At 32.8% G+C, this 21,449-nt stretch overlaps 3 protein-coding genes and 2 long non-coding RNA genes across 5 annotated transcripts; 2 read left to right on the top strand and 3 right to left on the bottom strand.

Annotated features, from left to right (window-relative positions):
* Positions 1-298: 298 nt before the first annotated feature.
* Positions 299-1,584, bottom strand: LOC110690509. The gene is made up of 3 exons (XR_002505109.1): positions 1,511-1,584; positions 1,208-1,258; positions 299-1,120 (listed from the first exon to the last, which is right to left on the bottom strand). It is a non-coding gene; the product is annotated as an uncharacterized LOC110690509 (long non-coding RNA).
* A 940-nt stretch (positions 1,585-2,524) lies between these two features.
* LOC110690596 lies at positions 2,525-3,420 on the bottom strand. Its single transcript, XR_002505117.1, has 2 exons — positions 3,311-3,420; positions 2,525-2,725 (listed from the first exon to the last, which is right to left on the bottom strand). It is a non-coding gene; the product is annotated as an uncharacterized LOC110690596 (long non-coding RNA).
* A 1,999-nt stretch (positions 3,421-5,419) lies between these two features.
* On the top strand, positions 5,420-6,987 carry LOC110690580. The gene is made up of 2 exons (XM_021867441.1): positions 5,420-6,216; positions 6,504-6,987. The coding sequence occupies exons 1-2, from the start codon at positions 5,420-5,422 to the stop codon at positions 6,985-6,987; spliced, it is 1,281 nt and encodes a 426-aa protein (XP_021723133.1).
* A 3,532-nt stretch (positions 6,988-10,519) lies between these two features.
* Positions 10,520-17,489, top strand: LOC110690508 (MACPF domain-containing protein At1g14780-like; the record flags this gene model as incomplete). Its single annotated transcript, XM_021867358.1, has 8 exons — positions 10,520-10,822; positions 11,226-11,467; positions 15,198-15,399; positions 15,510-15,584; positions 15,679-15,862; positions 16,183-16,352; positions 16,464-16,528; positions 16,618-17,489. Coding segments are annotated over 8 exons (1,854 nt in total), but the record flags the coding sequence as incomplete, so codon positions are not given.
* Positions 17,490-17,718: 229 nt separating this feature from the next.
* LOC110690579 lies at positions 17,719-18,852 on the bottom strand. The gene has a single exon (XM_021867440.1). It carries the CDS (start codon positions 18,850-18,852, stop codon positions 17,719-17,721), a length of 1,134 nt encoding a protein of 377 aa, XP_021723132.1.
* Between the last annotated feature and the right edge of the window lie 2,597 nt (positions 18,853-21,449).

The following is a 21,449-nucleotide window of genomic DNA, read 5'->3' as shown; positions in this document are numbered from 1 at the left end:
CGTATTTCGCGCATTATCCCAAATGTGTGTAGTTTCTTAGCGACGCTTTTTGTGCCTAGAATCATTAAATTGGCGACGCTTTATTTTGTTCAGATTTTCATACATCTGATTTTAATATTTTGAAGATGCTTTTTTCTATCTATATTTTCTTTGTTGGAGATGCTTTTTCTAGTCCAAATTCTTATTTCAGACGTAATATTATTATTATTATTATTATAAGTATACTAGTAATCTAGTATTACCAATAAAATAGAGAAAGCAAAATTATGGCAGTCTTTTTTTTTATTATTATTGCATATATAAATATATTATAGTATATGTACAATTAAATTATCTCATAGTAATGAGAAATACAACCGCTATATTTCAAAGTTACACTTTATTCGTGACTAGTTGTAGTGGAACAAATATGCTCATTTCTTTACAAAAAAATTGCAACCTATCTCTAATTTAGCTGCTCCTTAATGTGCTTGCAAAAGGGCGTAAAACAAAGTGTCGACCAATAATTCATTGTTAGCCTTGAATTCATCGCAAACCCTCTGATGTTTCTGAATCCTAAAGCAAGAACTAGTTGTTTTAGTTTATCTTGGGGAGACAGACAACAACAACATCGTGGATTAATAACATCACTGATATTGTGGTCAACAACCATGTGGTCAGCATCCTACAGCAACAACAACAATATATATACAACTTATTGTTCTAATTTTGATGATATTGATGTTTATAAGAAACAAGGGATGGTGAGAAATATTGATGGAAAAAATCTAGTTGAACAATGGAGATGCATTACCATGACAATATATGGGATATTCCATTCAGATAGATATCCACATAATTCATTCATATTTCTCTCTGATCTAGCTTAAGCTATGTCATAAAATCATTAGTATACAAAAAGTAACTTCAAAATATAAAATACAAGGGAAAAAACAGCTAGAGAGACAAAATGCATAATATTAATTATTACAACACAATATTACTACAAATTATAAGCAAAATATCTCAGTTCAAGTAAACTTAGATGAATAACATCAAGGCTAAGGACAAAACTTAAAAATGGTTTAATGAATTCACTATTATAATGCCTGTAAAGAGGAAGCCTCCATCAATTCACCAGCTGCACATTAATAAAAAAAAAAATTTAAACTAAAGGTCTAACCAGCAGATTACAAGTTACCTTATCGGGAAGGACCGAAGGATTCACCTTTTAAAGCACTAGGCAAATAGCTATGCTATGTTGGAAATCCACCTTGAACTGAAGAAGCATCAAAAAGTGATGATGTTAGGAACATTATGTCGGTTTTGAGTTATTTTGGAACACTCAGGGTACTAATAAAAAAAGAACATTTTAAAATATCATCATCCAAGACAATTAAAGTGACATAGTATTCATTAAAATAACTCAAAACTAAACTAGAGTAAGCTGAAAGTAGAAAATTTTAGCACCATAATGAAATGTTAAAACAGGACTAAGACACTAATGCTTCAAAATCAAAACGTTACCTACCGAAGAACTTAAATATCTCTAGATGTGACGACAGTAGTATGGCTCTGGTGTTCATCTGGTTCACAATCTGCAAGAAACTCATCAAGTCAGCGTCATTGATAGTAGATTATGCAGAAGCATATAGAGCAGTTTGGAGAAATCAAAATCACAATGCATGAAAACTGCAATGAATTGAACAAAGTGCAAAGAATAAATTTCTTTTTAATGGAGTGAGGGAAGCTAGGGGAATAAGTGATGGAAGTTTGCAGCTTTACACCTGAAACTTCAGTTAGGCTAGACACTCATATCCGAGTCTTAGCAACATAAGTATAATGCTTATTTTAGAAAATGGACAAAATAACCCCCATTTTACACCAAATTAAATACGCATCATATAAATTGTAGTCACCTCTCATTGCATTCTACATATAATGTAACATGGAAACACAAGTCACGGTGGCAACCACATACAATGCAAACAAGGGTAAGATCAGCTCCATTTTTATCACTCGGCAATAACTTTCTGCATCCATTTACTGCATACTCTTTAGCGTTAGAAACAAGTTATGTTTTGACAGTCCATATCAATCAAACACCAAACTAGAAAGGCATAATCAGTTGAGTTGCTGACTAACAACATCAACATCATTTGTGTATTATCTTATCTTCCAACCAAAGGGCAAAAACTCAACGAAAGCAGTTTGACACTAGTAGAAAAAAAGCATTAGGCACCGGTTCAAACCCGGCCTAAGGCACCGGTTTGAACCGGTGCCAATTTGGGGGGTGCCAAAAACCCAATTTTTAGCACCGGTTCAAAACCGGTGCCATAGAGTCAAATAGGCACCGGTTAACCGGTGCCATAACTTCTGTTTTTTTTTTTTGGGGAACTAAAGTCAATTGGCACCGGTTCAATTCATGTATTTTTTTTAATTTTTTTTTTAGTTTGCTTTATCCACATACACACATAATATTTTATCCACTTAAATGAAATGAATATTGATCAAAATTGATCATTAAATAAGAAATATAATCAGAAACATATAACAAGCTTGAATAATACGAAATATATTGATGATTAAATTGTTATTTTACAATACAAAAAAATAAAATAAATTACAACATCAAAATCCAGAAAAAAAAATTATAACATTTTAGAAAAAAAAAATTACACATCAAAGACTAAAAAAACTACAACATTGAAATCAAAATTCCAAAAGCAACACCTTGATTCTTCACCTGCATCAATTAAAACACCGACATTAATAAACTCACTGTAAACTAAAATTACGAAAATTAAGATTCAAACCCAGAAAAAAAATTGAAATTCAAACCCAGAAAAAAATTAAGATTCAAACCTAGAAAAAAAATTAAGATTCAAACCCAGAAAAAAAAATTGAAATCGCAAAAAAATTAAATCGAAAAAAAATTAAATCAAAAAATGCCCAGAAATAATAAAACCCAGAAATGGAAATAAATTGAAATCGAAAAAACCCAGATAAAAAATAAAAATTAAAAAACCTAGAAATCGAAAAACAAAAAAACAAAATCGAAAACAAAATATATTAAAATCGAATAAACAAAAACAAAAATCGAAAAAAATTCAAAATCAAACATAAGAATTTTTTTTTACAGAAATCGAAAAACAAAACATATTAAAATCGAATAAACAAAAATCGAAAAAAAACTCAAAATTGAAAACGGAAAAAATAACCCAGAAATCGAAAAACAAAAAATTAAAATCGAAAAAAAAATGTATTACAATCAAAATCGAAAACAAAATGTATTAAAATCAAAATCGAAAAAAATAAATCAAAATCAAACCGGTTCGTGGTGTTGCATGTGCTCGTGGTGGTCTCCGTGGTGGTGTTCGTGGTGGTCTTCGTGGTGGGCTTGAAGGAGAAGGAAAAGGAGACGTGGTAGCGAAAGGGAAGGAGGAGGAGATGAGAAAGGGAAGGAGGAGATGAGAAAATCTGGTGAATGATGAGCGAAAGAGGAGGAGATGAGTGGTGAATGATGAGCGAAAGAGGAGGAGAAGAGGAGAGAGAAAGAGAAGGAGAGAAGAGGATGGAGAAGCGGCTTGAGTGTAGGGTTTGGGGGGGGGGGGGTTTATATATGGGAGTTTTTTTTTTTAATTATAATAATGTTGAACCGGTTTTTTTTATTAACTGAGGAGCGGTTCAATTGGCACCGGTTCAAACCGGTGCCCTTTTAGTTTTTGGCACCGGTTCAGGCCAAACCGGTGCCTTTTCTCTTCTTCTAAAATCCCGCCCATTTCTGGACCGGTTTTGGGCACCGGTTTAGCCTGAACCGGTGCCATATTGGGGGTGCCTAATGCTTTTTTTCTACTAGTGTGAGTGTTTGACAAATTGGCATAACAGAACTGGAAAAATGCTTTCTGGTGCTTTGTGCCTAAACCATTAAACTTATTGTTTGACCTTATATTGCTTCATGGACTAATTAAGTACTTTCTAAATTTTGAATATTCCAACAAATCCTCCAACTAAAGGATTTTAAAAATCGAGATTTAAATCCTAGAAAGATAATACGGTGTACAGGATTTTTACAAATCCCATCTTTTCTGGACACCTGATCGTAGAGGGTAATTCCTAATTGTAAGATAAAGTAATTGGCTAACTCAATACCTTAGATATTGTAGATCCGCTTTACCCTAATCCTTAAACAAATGATTTTATGTAAAAACTGATATACCTCCTATGGTAGAGTTGAGGAATTACAAACAAATACCTTAGATATTGTAGATCCGCTTTACCCTAATCCTTAATTAATATACCTCCTATGGTAGAGTTGAGGAATTTTTGCAAAAATCAAAAATCGATCCTCACATCATTATACAATTAGTTAAATCAGATCCAGGAACTCATAAATCATCAAATTGAATTACAAATTACAAACAAAAAAACCGCAACAATTATAAAGCACAAACATGGAAGAACAACAAATCAAATCAGATCAAAAAACCAGGAAAGAAAATTGAAATCAAAGAATATCGAAGAAAACGTACCCGTTCACCAACGAAAGCACAGGCGATGATGAAGGTGACATAGATGGAGTCGAACAAAAACCAGCGAAATTGGAGTTTTTGGGAAATGGAATGTGAAAAGGAGAAATTTGTTTCAGTGGATGAAAATATTGAATAGAATATCAAGAAATTCAATGCTATTTCACAACAATCAAATATAACAAATTAAATCAGAACGATATTTTAGCACAAAATCCTGGAAAGTGACGAGGAGAAGAATGAAATTAGCTTAAACTGAAGAAATTAACAAGGAGAGGAAGGAAATTATATCATGGCTTCCACTTAATCCGCAGCGATTTGATCAACAGATGAACTGAGATCGTATAAAAATGAAGGAAAAAAAACAATTAGGGTTAATTTGTGTTGAAGTGCCGAGATCTGAGAGAGAGAGAGAGAGAGTGTTATGCATGTGGGACTATGGTATACTCGTGGATATAAGGCGGTTTCTAATACTTGTGTCATGTGCAAACCATACGAAGTTATCGACGCTTTTTAACGCCAAGAAATTGATTCGACACATAAAAGCGTCGAAAAAAGCGGAAATTTATTTTTCCGCTGGCACCCCATACACAGTGTCGAACCAATAGCGTCCAAAAAGCAAGGGATTTGTAGTAGTGAGGAATTCTGGAATTTTTCCTAATCAGGATCCTTCGAGTGCTTATTACATTCATCCATCTGATGCTAACACAGCTCAACTCGTTTCGTTCAAGTTCAATGGTGTTGGTTATACTAGCTGGAAACGATCAATGATGTTGACTCTCTCAGCGAAGAATAAAATCGGATTTGTGAATGGAAGCATTCCAATACCTGCTGTTGGCACTGTTGAGTATCATGCCTAGGGAAGGTGCAATGATCTAGTATGTGCCTTGCTTATGTTTAATTTGGATGAGATGATAGCTAAATCTGTCATGTTTTTGAGAACTGCTTCTGAAATTTGGAGTGATTTAGAAGAGAGGTTTGGTTATGCTTCTATGGCACAAGTATATTCTCTTGAACAACAGTTAATTGATATGAATCAAGGAGATAAATCTGTGACTGAATTTTTCACTGAGATTAAGACAGTTTGGGATGCCATTGAGGAAGCTCATCCACTTCCATACTGTACTTGTAATAACTGCACTTGTAATTTGACAAAGAAAATATATCAGAGGCAGCAAGAGAAAATGGTTTTGCAATTTATGATGAAGTTAAATGATCAGTATGCAACTATTCGAGGAAACTTACTGATGATGCAGACTTTGCCTAAGGTTACTGAGGCTTTTAGGTTGTTTGCTCAGGAGGAGAGGCACAAGGAGTTGTCTAATATCGCTAATCATTCTGATTCATTAGCTTTAGCTTCTAATAAGTTTGGTAGCAATTTTCAGAAGTTTGGTAGTAATTTTCAGAATCAAAACAGCCCGCCTAGGTCTGATTCATACAAAGTTCCTAGTTCTTTTTCAAGTTATTCTGGTGCAGGATATAAAAGGCCATCTAAGGGAGGAGCAAATTATTTTTGTACTCACTGTCAGATACCTAGTCATAGTGTTGACAGGTGCTTTAAGCTACATGGTTTTTCTCCTGGTTTTAAAGGCTTCAAAGACAATAAGATTGCTACTATGTCTTTTGGAGAAGGTTCTTCAACAAATAATCATGCTGAGTCGATTCCTGCTGGTGGTTCTGTTCAGGCTTCTCAGTATCAGCAGTTTATGTTTATTTTGTCGAAACAGCATGAAGATACTTAGTGTGCAGAAACAAGTTCAGCACAGCAGGGAAACCTAGCCATGATGGCAGGTAATCTTTGTTTACTTTCTCAGACCAATCTAAAATGGTTGTTAGATAGTGATGCTTCTGATCACTTTTGCTATGTTTTGAATCAATTTTCTACATATAAACCAGTAGAAAATGTTAATAGTTTCATCACAATTCCTGATGGTAGTAAAATTGCCATAAAAAAATGTTGGTTCTGTAGTGTTGAATGACTCTATTACACTGCAGAATGTGTTACATGTTCCTGCATGATTTCAAGTATAACTTGATATCAGTTCATAAACTCTGTAGAGACATGAATTGTGAGTTACATTTCACTTCTGATGAGTGTTTTCTTTCATGTCAGAAAGGGAATTTGATTCCTCTTGGTAGTGGGAGATCTGGTTTGTACAATGTGGGTGATAAGAAGGTGATAGAGTCAAGTTTATCTCAGAATGTCAGCTCAGGATCTGCTTGTTTGTCAGCTGTTGAGGATGCAAAGCTTTGGCACCTTAGGTTAGGGCATCTGCCCTTTAGTCAAATAAAACTGATTAGACCTGAATGTGATGTTACTGCTTGTATGCAGAACACTTTTTGCCAAGTCTGTCCTGTTGCAAAACAGACTAGGTCTAGTTTTCCCATAAGTTCAATAAAAACTTCTGCAGTATTTGAGTTGATCCATATTGATGTATGGGGCCCTCATGCTGTAAAAACACCATCTGGTAGTAATTAATTTTTGACTATTGTGGATGATTATTCAAGATTTACTTGGATTCATTTGTTGAGAAATAAGAATGATTCTATTCAGATTATGAAAGATTTTCAAAAAATGGTTTTGACACAATTTGGAGTTATGGTTAAATGTGTCAGGTCAGATAATGCCAGGTAGTTGTGTGAGGGTGAAATGAAAAAGTTGTATACAAGTCTTGGGGTCTTGATTCAGACTAGTTGTAGTGATACACCTTAGCAAAATGGGGTTGTTGAGAGGAAACATAAACACCTCTCGGAGACTGCAAGGGCATTGTATATACAAAAAAAAAATACCAGAGAGATTTTGGGGTGATTGTGTGTTGAGTGCAGCTTATTTGATCAATAGAATGCCTCTTAAAGCAATAAATTCTGATACACCCTATTTCAGATTACATCTTAAGGTTCCTAATGTTTCTCATTTAAGGACCTTTGGTTGTCTTTGCCATGTGTCAACTAGTAAAGTTGGGAGACATAAGTTGGATAATAGAGCTAAACCATGTGTTTTCATTGGGTATTCTAGTTCTCAAAAGGGATACAAAGTCATGGATTTAGACACTTATAAGGTTCAAGTTTCTAGGGATGTTTCTTTTCATGAGAAGCATTTTCCTTTTCATATTTACAGAAAACATACTTTGCCTACTTCTAACTATTCTGATGCAATTTATTTACCTGCTATCACCTCTTCTCAATTACAACAGTTTGATGGTTTTGATTTTTCTTCTCCAGCTTCTGTCTTCCCTCCTCATACTCCTATTTCTTCTTCTCATTCTTCTTCTGCTACTTCTTCTTCCTCTCAGTCTTCTTCTCCACCTAACTCTTATATTTCTTCTCCTAATTCCCAGTTTGTTCCTGAAATTTTGGAGAGTTCTATTGTTCCTGTCCCTGACAATGTCAAGACATCTTCTAGACCTCATAAAACACCTTCATATTTAGATGCTTATGAGTGTTACAATGCTGCAAATGAACCAGAACACCCTTGCACTACTCATTGGTGTGGTTTGGTTTCTTATGATTCATTTCCTTCTCTTTATAAGGCTTTTCTGTCACAAACTTGTGACATCAAAGAGCCACTCAATTTTGCAGAAGCTTCTCTCAGTCCTCAATGGGTTGAAGCTATGCAAAAAGAGATAAAAGCATTGGAACAGAACAATACTTGGATTTTGGTTGATTTACCAAAAGGAAAAAAGGCAATTGGGTGTAAATGGGTGTTCAAGGTTAAGTTGAAAGCTGATGGTACCTTAGAGAGGTGCAAGGCAAGGTTGGTTGCAAAAGGTTTCAACCAGAAATATGGGATTGATTATGAAGAAACTTTCAGCCCAGTTGTGAAGATGAGCACAGTCAGATGTTTGATTGCTTTAGCTGCTAGTAATAATTAGTCTTTGTTCCAATTGGATGTAAATAATGCATTCTTGCATAGAGATTTGAAGAAGGAAGTTTATATGAGAATTCCTGAAGGTGTGGAGAATCCAGGGAACAAAGTATGCAGGCTTATCAAGTCTATTTATGGCCTAAACACAGGCATCTAGACAATGGCATGAGAAATTGGTTTCTGCTCTGGGAAATCAAGGCTTTATCAAGTGTCAACATGACTACAACTTGTTTATATGCAAGGAAAATGGTTTGATGTGTGTTGCAGCTGTGTATGTAGATGATGTTATACTTACATGCAATAACACCCAGAAAATGGAAGATTTGAAAGCTTTTGCATCATGAATCCAGCATCAAGAATTTGGGGAGATTGAGTTATTTCTTAGGTATTGAAGTGGGGTATACCTCTGAAGGAATAATTCTCAGACAAAATAAGTTTACATGGGAATTATTACAAGATTGGGGGTTTTTATCTTAGCAAGAAAGCTGTGACTCCTCTGCCCCAAAACATTAAGCTCCCAGCAGATGAAGGTAATATATATAAGAATGCTGAATACTACAGGTCATTGGTTGGGAAGTTGAACTTCCTCACACATACCAGACCAGACTTGTCCTATTTTGTTCAAACCCTTAGTCAATTTTTGCAGACTCCAAGATTGCCTCACTTGCAAGCTTTGCATCATACACTGAGATATCTTGCATACACAGCTGGGCAAGGCATCATGCTTAGAGCTTCAGACTCTCTGACATTACAAGATTTCTCTGATTCAGATTGGGCTTCATGTCTAGATTCCTGGAGATCTATCACAGGATATATAATGTTGCTGGGTGGTTCTCCTATCTCATGGAAATCTAAGAAACAAGGCACAACATCAAAGTCTTCATCTGAATCAGAATATAGGGCTATGACTTCAGTATATTAATCAGAACATGGTTGGTGAATTTGCTGGAAGACTTGGGAGTTAAAAATTTGAAGCATGTCACTCTTCATTGTGACAATCAATCTACTCTACATATTGCAAGGAATCCTGTGTTCCACGAGAGGACCAAGCATATAGAGATAGATTGCCATTTCACTAGAGATAAGGTTATGGAAGGGCTCATACAACTAGCTTATCTTCCCACACAGCATCAGCTTGCAGATGTATTTACTAAGCCTATTTCTTCAGCTCAGTTTCAGCTTTTGTTATCCAAGATGGGACTGTATCCAGATCCCACCTTGAGGGGGGCTGTTGGTGATAGCTGATATGGCATTCATGCCACGTCAGCTCAAGTTTGTTATAACAAACTAATTTTGTTGTAACAGAATTTGGAAGCTTTTAGTTTATTAGCTATTATTATAAATAGGCTTAGCTGCTGCAAGATATTCATTCACAAAAATATCTTCAATAAAATCTCTCTGCTTAACCTTAGATTGTTCTTCATTTTTCTCTCAAAGTTTTTCCAGATTTTGTTTTCTTTGCTCAGAAATTTGTCAGAATCAATTAAAGATAAAGTCTTACAAGATGATACAAGGTTTAATAACTTAACTTGACACTTGATCTTTAATTCATATTGCTACTCCTTTTAACAACCCATATTAAATATAATACGAAATACAGAGTATATTTTTATAAAATATACGTAGTATACATTGTTGAAATATATATTTTTTTAAAGAATTTTTGCATCCTTACCTTGATGAACTTGGTAAAGCTACGTCGTACTATTATTTCTTACATAACATTAAGTAACAAGCATCATCATTCATCAATGAGGAGTGAAATTAGAGGACTTGACCATGATCATGACTCTCTACAAACTAACCAGAAACATTCAAAATACTACGTATATAACATCCTAAATTCTAGAATAAAAAAAAAGGAAATACAAGTAAGAAGTATCAAGAAACAACCAGTTAGTTTCTTAATATTTGGTCAACTATACCAACAAAATTCAACTCCTATTAAAAAATAAAAATTAAGATTAATTGAAAAATTCATGGTATCAAGAGACTATTTATACCCTATAAATTATTCAATTATTTGACACCTTCATTCATTCATTCATTTATTTTTCTCTCTCCTCATCCCAACTAAAAACACCCATATTCATAAATATTAAGTTAAATTTATTTCAAAATGATAGAAAATAATAATAATAATAATAATAATAATAATAATAATAATAATAATAGCTCAAATATAGAGAGTTTAAGGATGCATATAATGACTAATGGGGGTATTATAGACAAATCAATAGCTAGTCTTGGAAAAGGCTTTGATTTAACATCAGATTTTCGTCTCAAATATTGCAAAGGAAATCAAAGGATTGTTTTACTCAATGAAGATCAAAAGAAGCAGCTTTTTGTCCCTGGTTTTGGTACTTTAAAACAACCCGTTTCCATTGATATCAAATGTGATAAGGGTGATCATACTCGCCATCAATCCGATATCCTTGACTTCAATCAGGTATAGATTGTCTCTGTTTCATATCTCTAGTTGAAGATGTTTGTAGAGCATACTAGTTGAGTTCAAGTCGATTATATCTATAATATCTTTGTTTTTTTTTAAATAGATGCATTACTTTGACTTTTTACACTATTTATAATCGAAAATGGGGTAAGATCATGTAAAACATGACTTGGTTACTAAGTCAAATTTCATGCTCGAGAATAGAGATTATTGTTAGTTTTTTATTATTTTTTTTTTATTTTTTTTTTATTTTTTTTTACCTATTATAAAAAGTATTTGATTGTCATTGAGGGTTACACACTTTTACTTACCGTCTAAGGTAAGTAACATTTTAATAGTGTCAATGTATCATTGTCCGATAAATAGCTAATTTAGTTCATTGTGTTGAATGTAATTGTAGATGTCGGAGTTCTTCAATAGGATATCGGCGATTTCTGGGAAGATCCCATCGGGTTTGTTCAATTCAATGTTCAAGTTCGAAAGTAGTTCATGGGCTAAAAATGCAGCAAATGTAAAGTTTTTGGGGCTTGATGGTTACTCTATAGTTTTGTTTGAAATGCATATCGATCGTTATCCTTTGCAACTCTCTGATGAAGTCCTCAATGATGTCCCTTCTACTTGGGATCCTCCTGCCATTGCAAGGTTTGAGTTTTTTGTATATACTCTCTCTGTTTTCCTAAGTTCTACTCACTTTCTGCTCTAGTGGAGCAAGTTTTGGTTAAATTACTTATGTTCGTCATTTGAATATCCGTACACAAGTTTAATTATCATGTTAGTAGATCAACTCAACTAATAGGTTAAAAGGTTAAGCTAATGGTTGAGACCTAGGAATATCAGTTAATCATCATATTGATGTAGATAAAACAATGAAATACGCACTTCCAATTTGAAATTGATATAATTAGTGATGGATTATGATAAAAAGTTTTCAATATACTCTGTAATATATTACGATTACATAAAATAAGTTATGAATGACGATGAAATAATTAGTTGCTCAACTATAATTGAGTGTTTTTTTTATAATTATTATAATGGGTTGGAATAATGAGAGTTATGACATTAATTTTGAACTAAAACAACATTTATACTATAGCGTAATGATGATATTAGCTATTTATATTGCGGATGCAAACTGTCACCATAATAATTAAAGTACAACATAATTCATAATTAGTAGTGATCAACTCTAATCGTAACAAGGGCGAGGGTGAGAATCGATCCCAAGATATCTTGGAACCGGGAGGGAAGCTCTAACCACTTGAGCTATCTATAATATATATATATATATATATATATATATATATATATATATATATATATATATATATATATATATATATATATATATATATATATATATATTACATACAAAAAAATCCTGATTCTGTAACGAATTTTGGCCAGCCCCAGCTTTATCACTAGGGGCAAACTATCAAAATCTCTGTAGCAAAGACTTAACTAATAATGCATTCACAATTTCTCCAAAATAAATAAATAAATAAATAATGCATTCACAACTTGATTAATGATTTCAGGTGTGTTCCACGAATATGATATTTGCTCAACGACAAAAAAAAAAAAACGATTACAAATCTACAATGTGAAAATGTTCCTTTGGAAACACGTAGTCTTTAGGCCGAAATCAGCAAGTCATTTTCATTTTTTAATGGTTTGCGTGGTTAGGGCTGTCAAATTATAATGTGAAAAGAAATGGTTTTTTTTTCTTTCTAATAATTAGTTTTATACTGTCAGAAAATTCAATCATGGATCAACCTGAAATAATGAAATACTATGTGTTACAAGCTGTACCATGAATTAGCGTCTTCAATGACTAATACTATTCTACAGTTTTTTTTTTTTTAATTTACGTATTGCAAAGTACAATGAAATGTAAAATGATCGCGACTATTTGTATTTTTCAAATTGAGTTTAATTTAGTGATTATAACATGTTAGTTAGAAGTTGGGAATCTTCAAAACAAAAAGAAAAATTAGTTAAACTATATTACTACGTTACTAGATTATTTATGAGGATTGTTTTTCATCTATAAATGATGCAAGAGATAGATATACAGGATAATGGTGCATAGTGCGATGATTTTTCAAATTGACAAATAATAGTAGTGTATGAAGTTAATTGATGATTATTAACGATAATAAATAATGAAGCAAGGGCTATCATCTAGTGAATTTGTCCGTTTTGAATACCAATGTATAAATAAAAGGCGTGTAACTTTTAAGAAATGTAATTTAAGATGTATAACTACCTATCTATAATTCTATATAGAGTAAGCATTTTGGTTTGACGGTTATCAATAGAAGGTTAAATACGGTTTTTGGCAGCTTGACTGTAATCATATACTTCGTATTGTTTAAATGTTTATTAATTACATTACGTTATTATTCAATTCCAATAAATAATGCTAAGTAACATGTAGTATGATCGAAAAGTCATAAACAGCATATGGATTTCTATCATTTTTATTTTAAAAATAACCTAACTGATTTGACTCTGTCCTAGATTTTGGTCATTTAGCTGTATACATTTGGACATCTTGTGAATAATTACATTGTCAGCCTTTAAAATGTTACTTTCAGCCTGTTTTTGGTGAAAATTAAAGCTAACTTTTGACAATTAGTACTCCTGAATTTGTCTTCTTGTCTAAAAGGTCATTTTCTTTTTTTCAAGATCTGATTTTTTTTTTTTTTTTTTTTTTAAAAGAACAAAAGGTAAATAAGATTATGAAATAATATTCAAGGCTTTTAATCACTTAATACGTATATACTCTTAATAACCCTTAAAGAAGTACTCGTATGTAATAATAGATTCTCCAATTTCATAATAAAATAAATGTGAGACAAAAATAGTTAGAGTGATACAAACAAAAATGATTGGAGTATAGAGTAACATCTAATTATTTGTTCAATTAACTTGCAAGAAGTGTTTAGTCTACAATTAATTAAGATTTTTTTTATTTGGTTTGATTAAGAAGTTAAAGTTGACCAACGCCGTTGTATTGGAACAAACTTCACACAACATATAATGTTTATTATTATTCAATATATAATTGGAAAAAAAAAAAATAGTCCAGGCAATAATCTGTACAGTATTAAGGAAGACATACAGAATGATTCAAGGACTTTTACCAATAATAATAATTTCATGCTACTTCTTGGCTTGGTCATCTTTTTGGTCTGGCATATTATATTGAAGCTTATAAATACTACTTCAAGTTAGAAAGGAATATGGTCAATGTAATTGGAGTGCAGTGTATTGACTTTCAATATTTGCCAATTTTTGCTTAATGTCAAACTATATATAAAATCAGAATAATGAGGATCACCAAAAAGGATTGACTTGGTCACCATTGAGCTAAAATTTTATAATAAACATGTTTCATGCTTTTATAATCTGTTACATGTTATACTCGTATATAATAGGGATGGTAAGTGTGTTAAACCCGATATTAGCAAAAAAAATCTGATCTCCTTACGCGCATAGCTAGTAACATTATTTCGGGGTTTTCCTATCCAAATAGAAGAGGAGGAAAAAAAAACACATAAATACATAATATTGGATTATTGTTTTATTATCGGCGGCTGTTGTGTTACAATCATTGCTGAGAAGAAATTGAACAATGAGACTTGTCATAATTAGTTGATGTTGATAATGCAACTAATTTCATGAACTAGATTAATGAAATTAGTTGAGCCTATCAATCTATCATGTGCATGATGATGCTTGATGCATACATGTACTATGCCTTTATCTTTAAAATATGACCCAAAAATCTAAATCATATTAAAATCTATCTACACTAATCTTATCTGATTTGATTGTTATAACTTTAGGGTAAAGGTAAACCATAATGCTTAGCTTGTTAGTTGTTACTTGTCATATATCACTACAAGAAAACTAGTTTTTAACAACAATAAAAGTCGTCGCTAAAAAGTAAAAATTGTCATTGCAAAAAGATATCTTTTGCAACGACAATTGTCATTGTAAGGTCATTGCGGGTATGGGCATTTCTTGTATAGTGTTTATACTAATGCCAGTATGTACTAAGCGTATTTATACAAGCTCATGTACAAACATTTGCGTAGCAAGAGAATATGACAATTAGGAAACTAACTAAGGGCCTGTTCACATTTACTGAATTGAGCTGAATTGAAGTGAACTGAACTGAACTGATTGGAACCTGAAATGAATATTTTATGAGAGAGGAAAATTAGGAGCTGAACTGATTTAAAGTGAAATTAAGTAAATGTGAACAGGCCCTAAGCTTGATAAATAGTAAGAGTAAGCACCTTCTGTTCATTTTTTTTAGCTGAGTCAATAATGTGTTGTAATAAACGTTGGCCTAAAGCAGGTTCATTGAAAAGTATGGGACTCATGTCATTGTGGGAATAAGCATTGGAGGGCAGGACATGGTTTTGGTGAAGCAAGATAAAACATCGAAGCTTGAATCATCAGAACTCAGGAAGCACTTGTATGAGCTCGGAGACCAGCTGTTTACAGGCACTTGCCCTATTGCTCCTAATAACCGTAAAACTAAAGAGCTAAGAAGAAAGGTTAACCATTTTCAATCTTTTGCTAATTCTTAAAACTACCAATTACATGTTAGTTCTTTTACATCATAATTGATCATGTTCTTACCAGATTTGTTGGTTTTGATTTACAGGTACCGTCAGCATTCAATATCTATCAGCAGCAGGCAGCTCTTTCTGATAGCCTTTCTGCTATTACCTCAAAAGATGTAAGTAAAGTTTGTCGAGCCAATTAACTGATGAGTACCTATTATGCTAAGTTCTTGTCTTGGAAAAGAATAACCCTTGGCTCATCTATTGCAGGGTATCAGTGTGATATGTGCTAAAAGAGGGGGTGATCCATCATTCAGCAGCCATATTGAATGGCTTCCAACAGTTCCATTGATGCCTGATGCAATTAACTTTAGCTTTATCCCTATAACTTCGCTACTTAAAAGTGTTTCTGGGAAAGGTTTCCTGTCACATGCTATCAATCTATACCTTCGTTGTAAGTCGATTTCTGAACTGATCACACAAGATTTCTTCCCCGTTTCTTAAACAACACATACTTTTATTTTGAATTCAAAGTACCAACGATTTGATGTCTAGCTATTGACTCAAATCCTTGGATAATTGGAGATAGTTATAGAAGCAAATGCTTGAAAAACGCAATATTAGACAAAAAGACAGGAAGATCAATCTCTTTATCGTTTTATACTCGTTATCTTACTATATTTTAAATCAGAAAAAAGACGCTTGTGCCTTATAATTTTGATCTAGCAATCCTTTCCTGATTTATTCTGTACTTATATGGTTTAATTTGTGCAGATAAACCCCCAATTGCTGATTTACAGTATTTTCTGGACTTCCAATCAGCCAGGATATGGGCGCCTTTACACAGCGATCTCCCATTAGCCCCAACAACAAATATTTCGCTTCCATCATCTACTCTTCATTTCAACATCATGGGTCCAAAATTGCACGTAAATACATCAAAGGTATTAACTTAATGATGTTGCAGCTAACATTTGCTACTTAAGAACATATAATTTTTGTATGACATGTACAACATTGTGATCATTTTGATTAATAGTATTGAAATTTACCAGGTCAATGTTGAGAACAAACCTGTTACAGGGATGCGATTATACCTTGAGGGCATGAAATGCGACAGGTTAGCCTGAAATTAGCATGTTAATAGTGGACTAATAGGATTGTTAGCTAAGCTTTAGAAACTATATTCATAAAGTTGAAACATTTCAGGTTGGCGATACATCTTCAACATCTATCAAGCATGCCACTGATGCTACAAAACAAAATTGACAGTGGCTTATTTTGGAGAGGATCAGATGAGATAGCAGATGATAGGTATTCTGAACCAGTTCATAAAAAGTTCTCACACGTTTGCACAGCACCTGTTAAGTACGATTCATCCTGGATCAGTGAGCAGGAAAAGGTGGTGTTTATTGTCACCGGAGCTCAGCTTCATACAAAAAAGCACGGCTCAAAGCAAGTTCTCCATCTCCGACTTCTATTCTCCAAGGTGTTGAATTTCGAGATAGTTCAGTCAGAGTGGTGTCAAGGTTCTTCAGAATCAACATCACAAAAGTTGATGAGGTATAGTAGTCCATCAAGTTCAGGAAGCTTAGAGGCAGAAAGAGAGCAAATGGTAATTATCGATTCTAGTCTTTATCCCACCGGACCACCAGTTCCTGTTCAAAACCAGAAGTGTCTCCGGTTTGTAGATACTACTCAAACATATAGAGGGCCTCAAGATAATCCCGGTTATTGGATTGCTACCGGTGCTAGGTTAGGTTTGGTGAAGAACAAGATAAGTTTGCAGGTAAAGTTTTCGTTGTTAAACAAATGCTCATGATTGAGTAAAGGATTCCGGCATACATTATTCGGACATTCTAAAATAGTATTCCGTACATATAAATCTATTATGGAAGAAACAGAGTCGGAAAACAAATTTTCTGCGGCAGATACACAATTAATATGGCAAAGTTCACTTGTACAAAAGATAATTCAAGACTTGGAAATACTATTGATTTTTTTTAATTGTACATATTTTGTATATAGGTCATTCACAATTGTATTCTTTCAATTAAACATTGTTATGGGATGATTTCTTTTGATATATTGCAAAAATTAATCTTTAGATCAAATTCTAAATCAAACAATTCGTTCACAATATCACAAAAGAAATTGAACTAAAAACCAAATTCTTTTATTCATTAAATCATCCACCAATTATTTGCAAAAACTATCTTAAATATTGGCAAAAAAATTAACTAAACAGTTAAAAAGTCATTCCAATAACCTACTTAATAGTTAAACTAGACCTAGTATCAACAAAATAGCTTAAATTTGAGTAGTAGCATTACTCTTCTTTTTCTTCTTCCTCAACCTCTCACTCATAGCCTTCTCCAATTGCTCAACCCTCTGCGACAATGAACAGATCAATTGACTTTGAACAACGTTTTTCTGACACAAATCGGCCACCATTGCCACCAATCTCTCATTATCCGCTGCCATTTTCTCCAGCAACTTATCTTTCTTCCTTTTCTCCTCCTCATCACCATTAACAACGAACCAATCCTCCTTCCGAGGCGGCGTTCCCTTCTCTACCATGGCCGAATTACACCCATCTTCGCATTCCTCCTTAACATGATCATCTTCTTTCCCCGCCTCGACAACGCCCGACTTATGCTCCTCTGTTTCACAAGAAACACATTCCCATGTCTCATCAGAACCAGTAACAGTTTCAACCTGCATTGCATCAACAGCAACCTCAGAATTTTCCTCCAATTTCTCCGAATCTTCAACTTGCATTTTACTCAAACTCTCAGTGAAATCATCAGCATCTTCAAAAACTTCCTCAGATTTTTCTAGGGTTTCATCGATTACTCTCGGCGAAGTTTCAACATTCATCACAGTCGAATCATCAGAATTCTCTGTCGTATCCTCAACAACTTCATCAGATTTCTCAACAACTTCATCAGATTTCTCACAATTATCATCAGCAGTTTCATCAATTGCCGAATCAATCATTTCCTGCAACCTAATCGCTTTCCGAATCACCATCTTCCTTAAAACCCTAATTTCATCATTAAACCCTCGAACAGAATCAAGCTTAAACAACAAAACCATCAAACTCTCATTAACCTTCAACCTCTCCATCCTATCCCTCTTAATCGCCTTCATAGTTTCTCTCTCCTGAAGCTTCTTCTCCACGGCATCAACCTCTCCCTTCAGTTCCAGAATCTTCTTGACTGGTTTCCTGACCCGAAACCCGCGAAACACTTTCTGGATCCTGATTGCAGAATCGGACCTTTTTCTCAAGGAATTCTCGTCGTGGATAGGGATAGATATCACCTTACGCCGCCGAGACGGCGTCGTTTGGGCGGCGGCGGTTGGCCGAATATTCACCGGAAAACGGCGGAATTGCGGTGGCGTAGGAGTTTGGTAGTGAATATTGAAGAACGGAGGTTCCATCATAAATTTTTTGGATTTTTTTCAAAAAGGTGAGATTTTTTTGTTTTGTTTTTTTTCAAGGATTTTGGTTTTTTCGTGTGATTTTGTGAAGGGGTGATAACTGATAAAGGATTAAAGGGGTTTTAATACGGAAAGATGAGGGTGAAGGGTGCATGGATTAAGGATAAAATTCTAGGTTAATCTAGGAAATTCTGGAAGATTCTGATGGTTTTTTTATTTTTTTTTTATTTTCTAGACTTTTCCAAATTAATGAGAGTTTTAAGTTATTAACGACTTACTAGTACTGATAATAGGATATGATTTTATCATAGGAATATGAAATTAACATTGCTAACAAAAGTCCTTAAGGGTTAGATAAGCTTTTAAAATCCTTTCAAAAAAAAAAAGATAAGCTTTTAAAATCTATCTAATACTCTAAAATTTCTTAATGTGTATATATATATAAAATTTCTTAATGTGTCGGGTAAAATTAAGAGATTTGTAAATTCTTTTTAGAATTAAATAATTCAATGTTGCATGAGCAAAATTGATGAATAAGATTTTAAAGTTTAAATTAATTAAGTACGGTATATAATATTATATTTTAAAATTAGGAATTATATATAATTAATTAAATGATATATTACGTATAATGAATAAAATAACAAATTTTATTTGGTGTTCGACTGGTATTGTAAATTTGCTTGGCTGGCTTGTTTAAAAAAAATATATATAAAAAAAAATTGTTGTAAAAAATACAAACAAATCATGCATGACACGAACTTCATCTAATATACCATAAAGGGGTATTAATTTGGAAATGTATGTCAAATCACGTGTCAATCTAATATATATATATATATATATATATATATATATATATATATATATATATATATATATATATATATAAAGCTAAACTTTTAGCCAGGTCACGAGACAGCGACACATATATATAAAGCTAAACTTTTAGCCAGGTCACGAGACAGCGACACTTGACATTCTAACTTTTCGCCAAGTGTCGCGCCACGTTGGATAGATTTAAATACACTTCATAAGATAAAAAAAAAGGTTAGTTTAGAATTCTATTTTGAATTAAATTTGTATAGAATTTTAGGATAAAATTGTTAATTTAGAGTTTTATTTTCAATAAAATAAAATAGATTTAAATAGACTTGTAAAAATCAGTGTCGCGTCACCTTAAATAATAAACTTATAATTAGGCCACAAGACAACATCATCATTTAGCGTTTTAACTTTTCGCCAAGTGTCGTACCACGTTCGATAAATATAGATAGATTTTATAGCAAAAAAAAGTTAATTTAGAATTTTATTTTCAATCAAATTGAATTATAAAATAGTTTTATCTTAAAAGTCTATAAATAACCCGGGCATCGCACGGGGCACAAAACTAATATATATATATATATATATATATATATATATATATATATATATATATATAAAAAGGGGAGTTTTTTCCCGAGTTTTTAGAGAGCCACGTAGGATCTAATTTTCTCAGCGCGCCATGTAGGATTATAAATCTTAGTAGTTTCCAATTAAATAAGAGATTATTAATTTCTTTTAGAATTAAATAATTTAAATGCCATGTAAGCAAAATTGGCGAATGAGATTTTTAAGTTTAAATTAATTAAATATTATATATTATCTTTTAATATTAGGAATTTTATCTAATTATATAATAAATTTTAGGCTCATAAATACAAAAAAAAACATTATTTAAAAAAAATCAAACAAACCGTGCATCGCACGGGCTTCATCTAGTGTGTGTATATTAACAACCAATATTTAAAGAAGATAAGATACCATTGATATTATATGATATTTTATTTAACTTTAGCATACAATATAATAATAATAATCATATCGTATAATATGAGGGTTTAACTCAAGAATTTTAGGTAAGTTTAGATATATTCAAATAAGATAACATAAATTTAGATTAATTAAATTCAAGTGAATAAAGTATATCCTAAATCCCTAAAAACTCCACTTGTCTATACAAGTTACAAGTAACTCGATTTTCCCATTATGGTTACTCTCATCATTCACTGTTACCTTCTCTAAGGTCTTACTCACAAGTCAAATGCCCTAATGCCCCGCTCCATTTGTGGTTGGTTCGTATGAAGAGATGATGATGGTCGACTGGTCGGTTTCCAGTTTTGGAATAAAGGAGTTGAAGGAAGAAGATGGTGGCGGTGATAGTTCATTTCGACAATGGTTCACATGAGGAACAAAGACAAATATACACATTACACGTATAATGTTATATGCATTCAGGCTTTTTTTTGTATATGGTTTAATAATTAAACTTTATGAATATTACTTGGACAATAATATCCTCAAAATTACTTATTGGGAAATTCTCTTTGGTAACACCGAAGTATTTGATTTTCTCAGTGGTAAACAGTTGAAAAACTTATTATCATTGGTAACATCCAATTATTGTCCTTGAGTTACTTATAACATTAATGATTTATTTTTAACTATATTTAGAGGTTGTGGGTTAGATTTTAAGTTTTATAAATAATTAAATAATATAAAAAATATATTTTTTTCTTCTCCCTCACACCCTTGCCACCAGCCACACTCCTCCT

The sequence above is a fragment of the Chenopodium quinoa genome, unplaced genomic scaffold (assembly GCF_001683475.1).
Source record: "Chenopodium quinoa cultivar QQ74 unplaced genomic scaffold, ASM168347v1, whole genome shotgun sequence".
Classification (NCBI taxonomy): Eukaryota; Viridiplantae; Streptophyta; class Magnoliopsida; order Caryophyllales; family Amaranthaceae; genus Chenopodium; species Chenopodium quinoa.
This window is presented reverse-complemented; position numbering and strand designations above follow the sequence as displayed.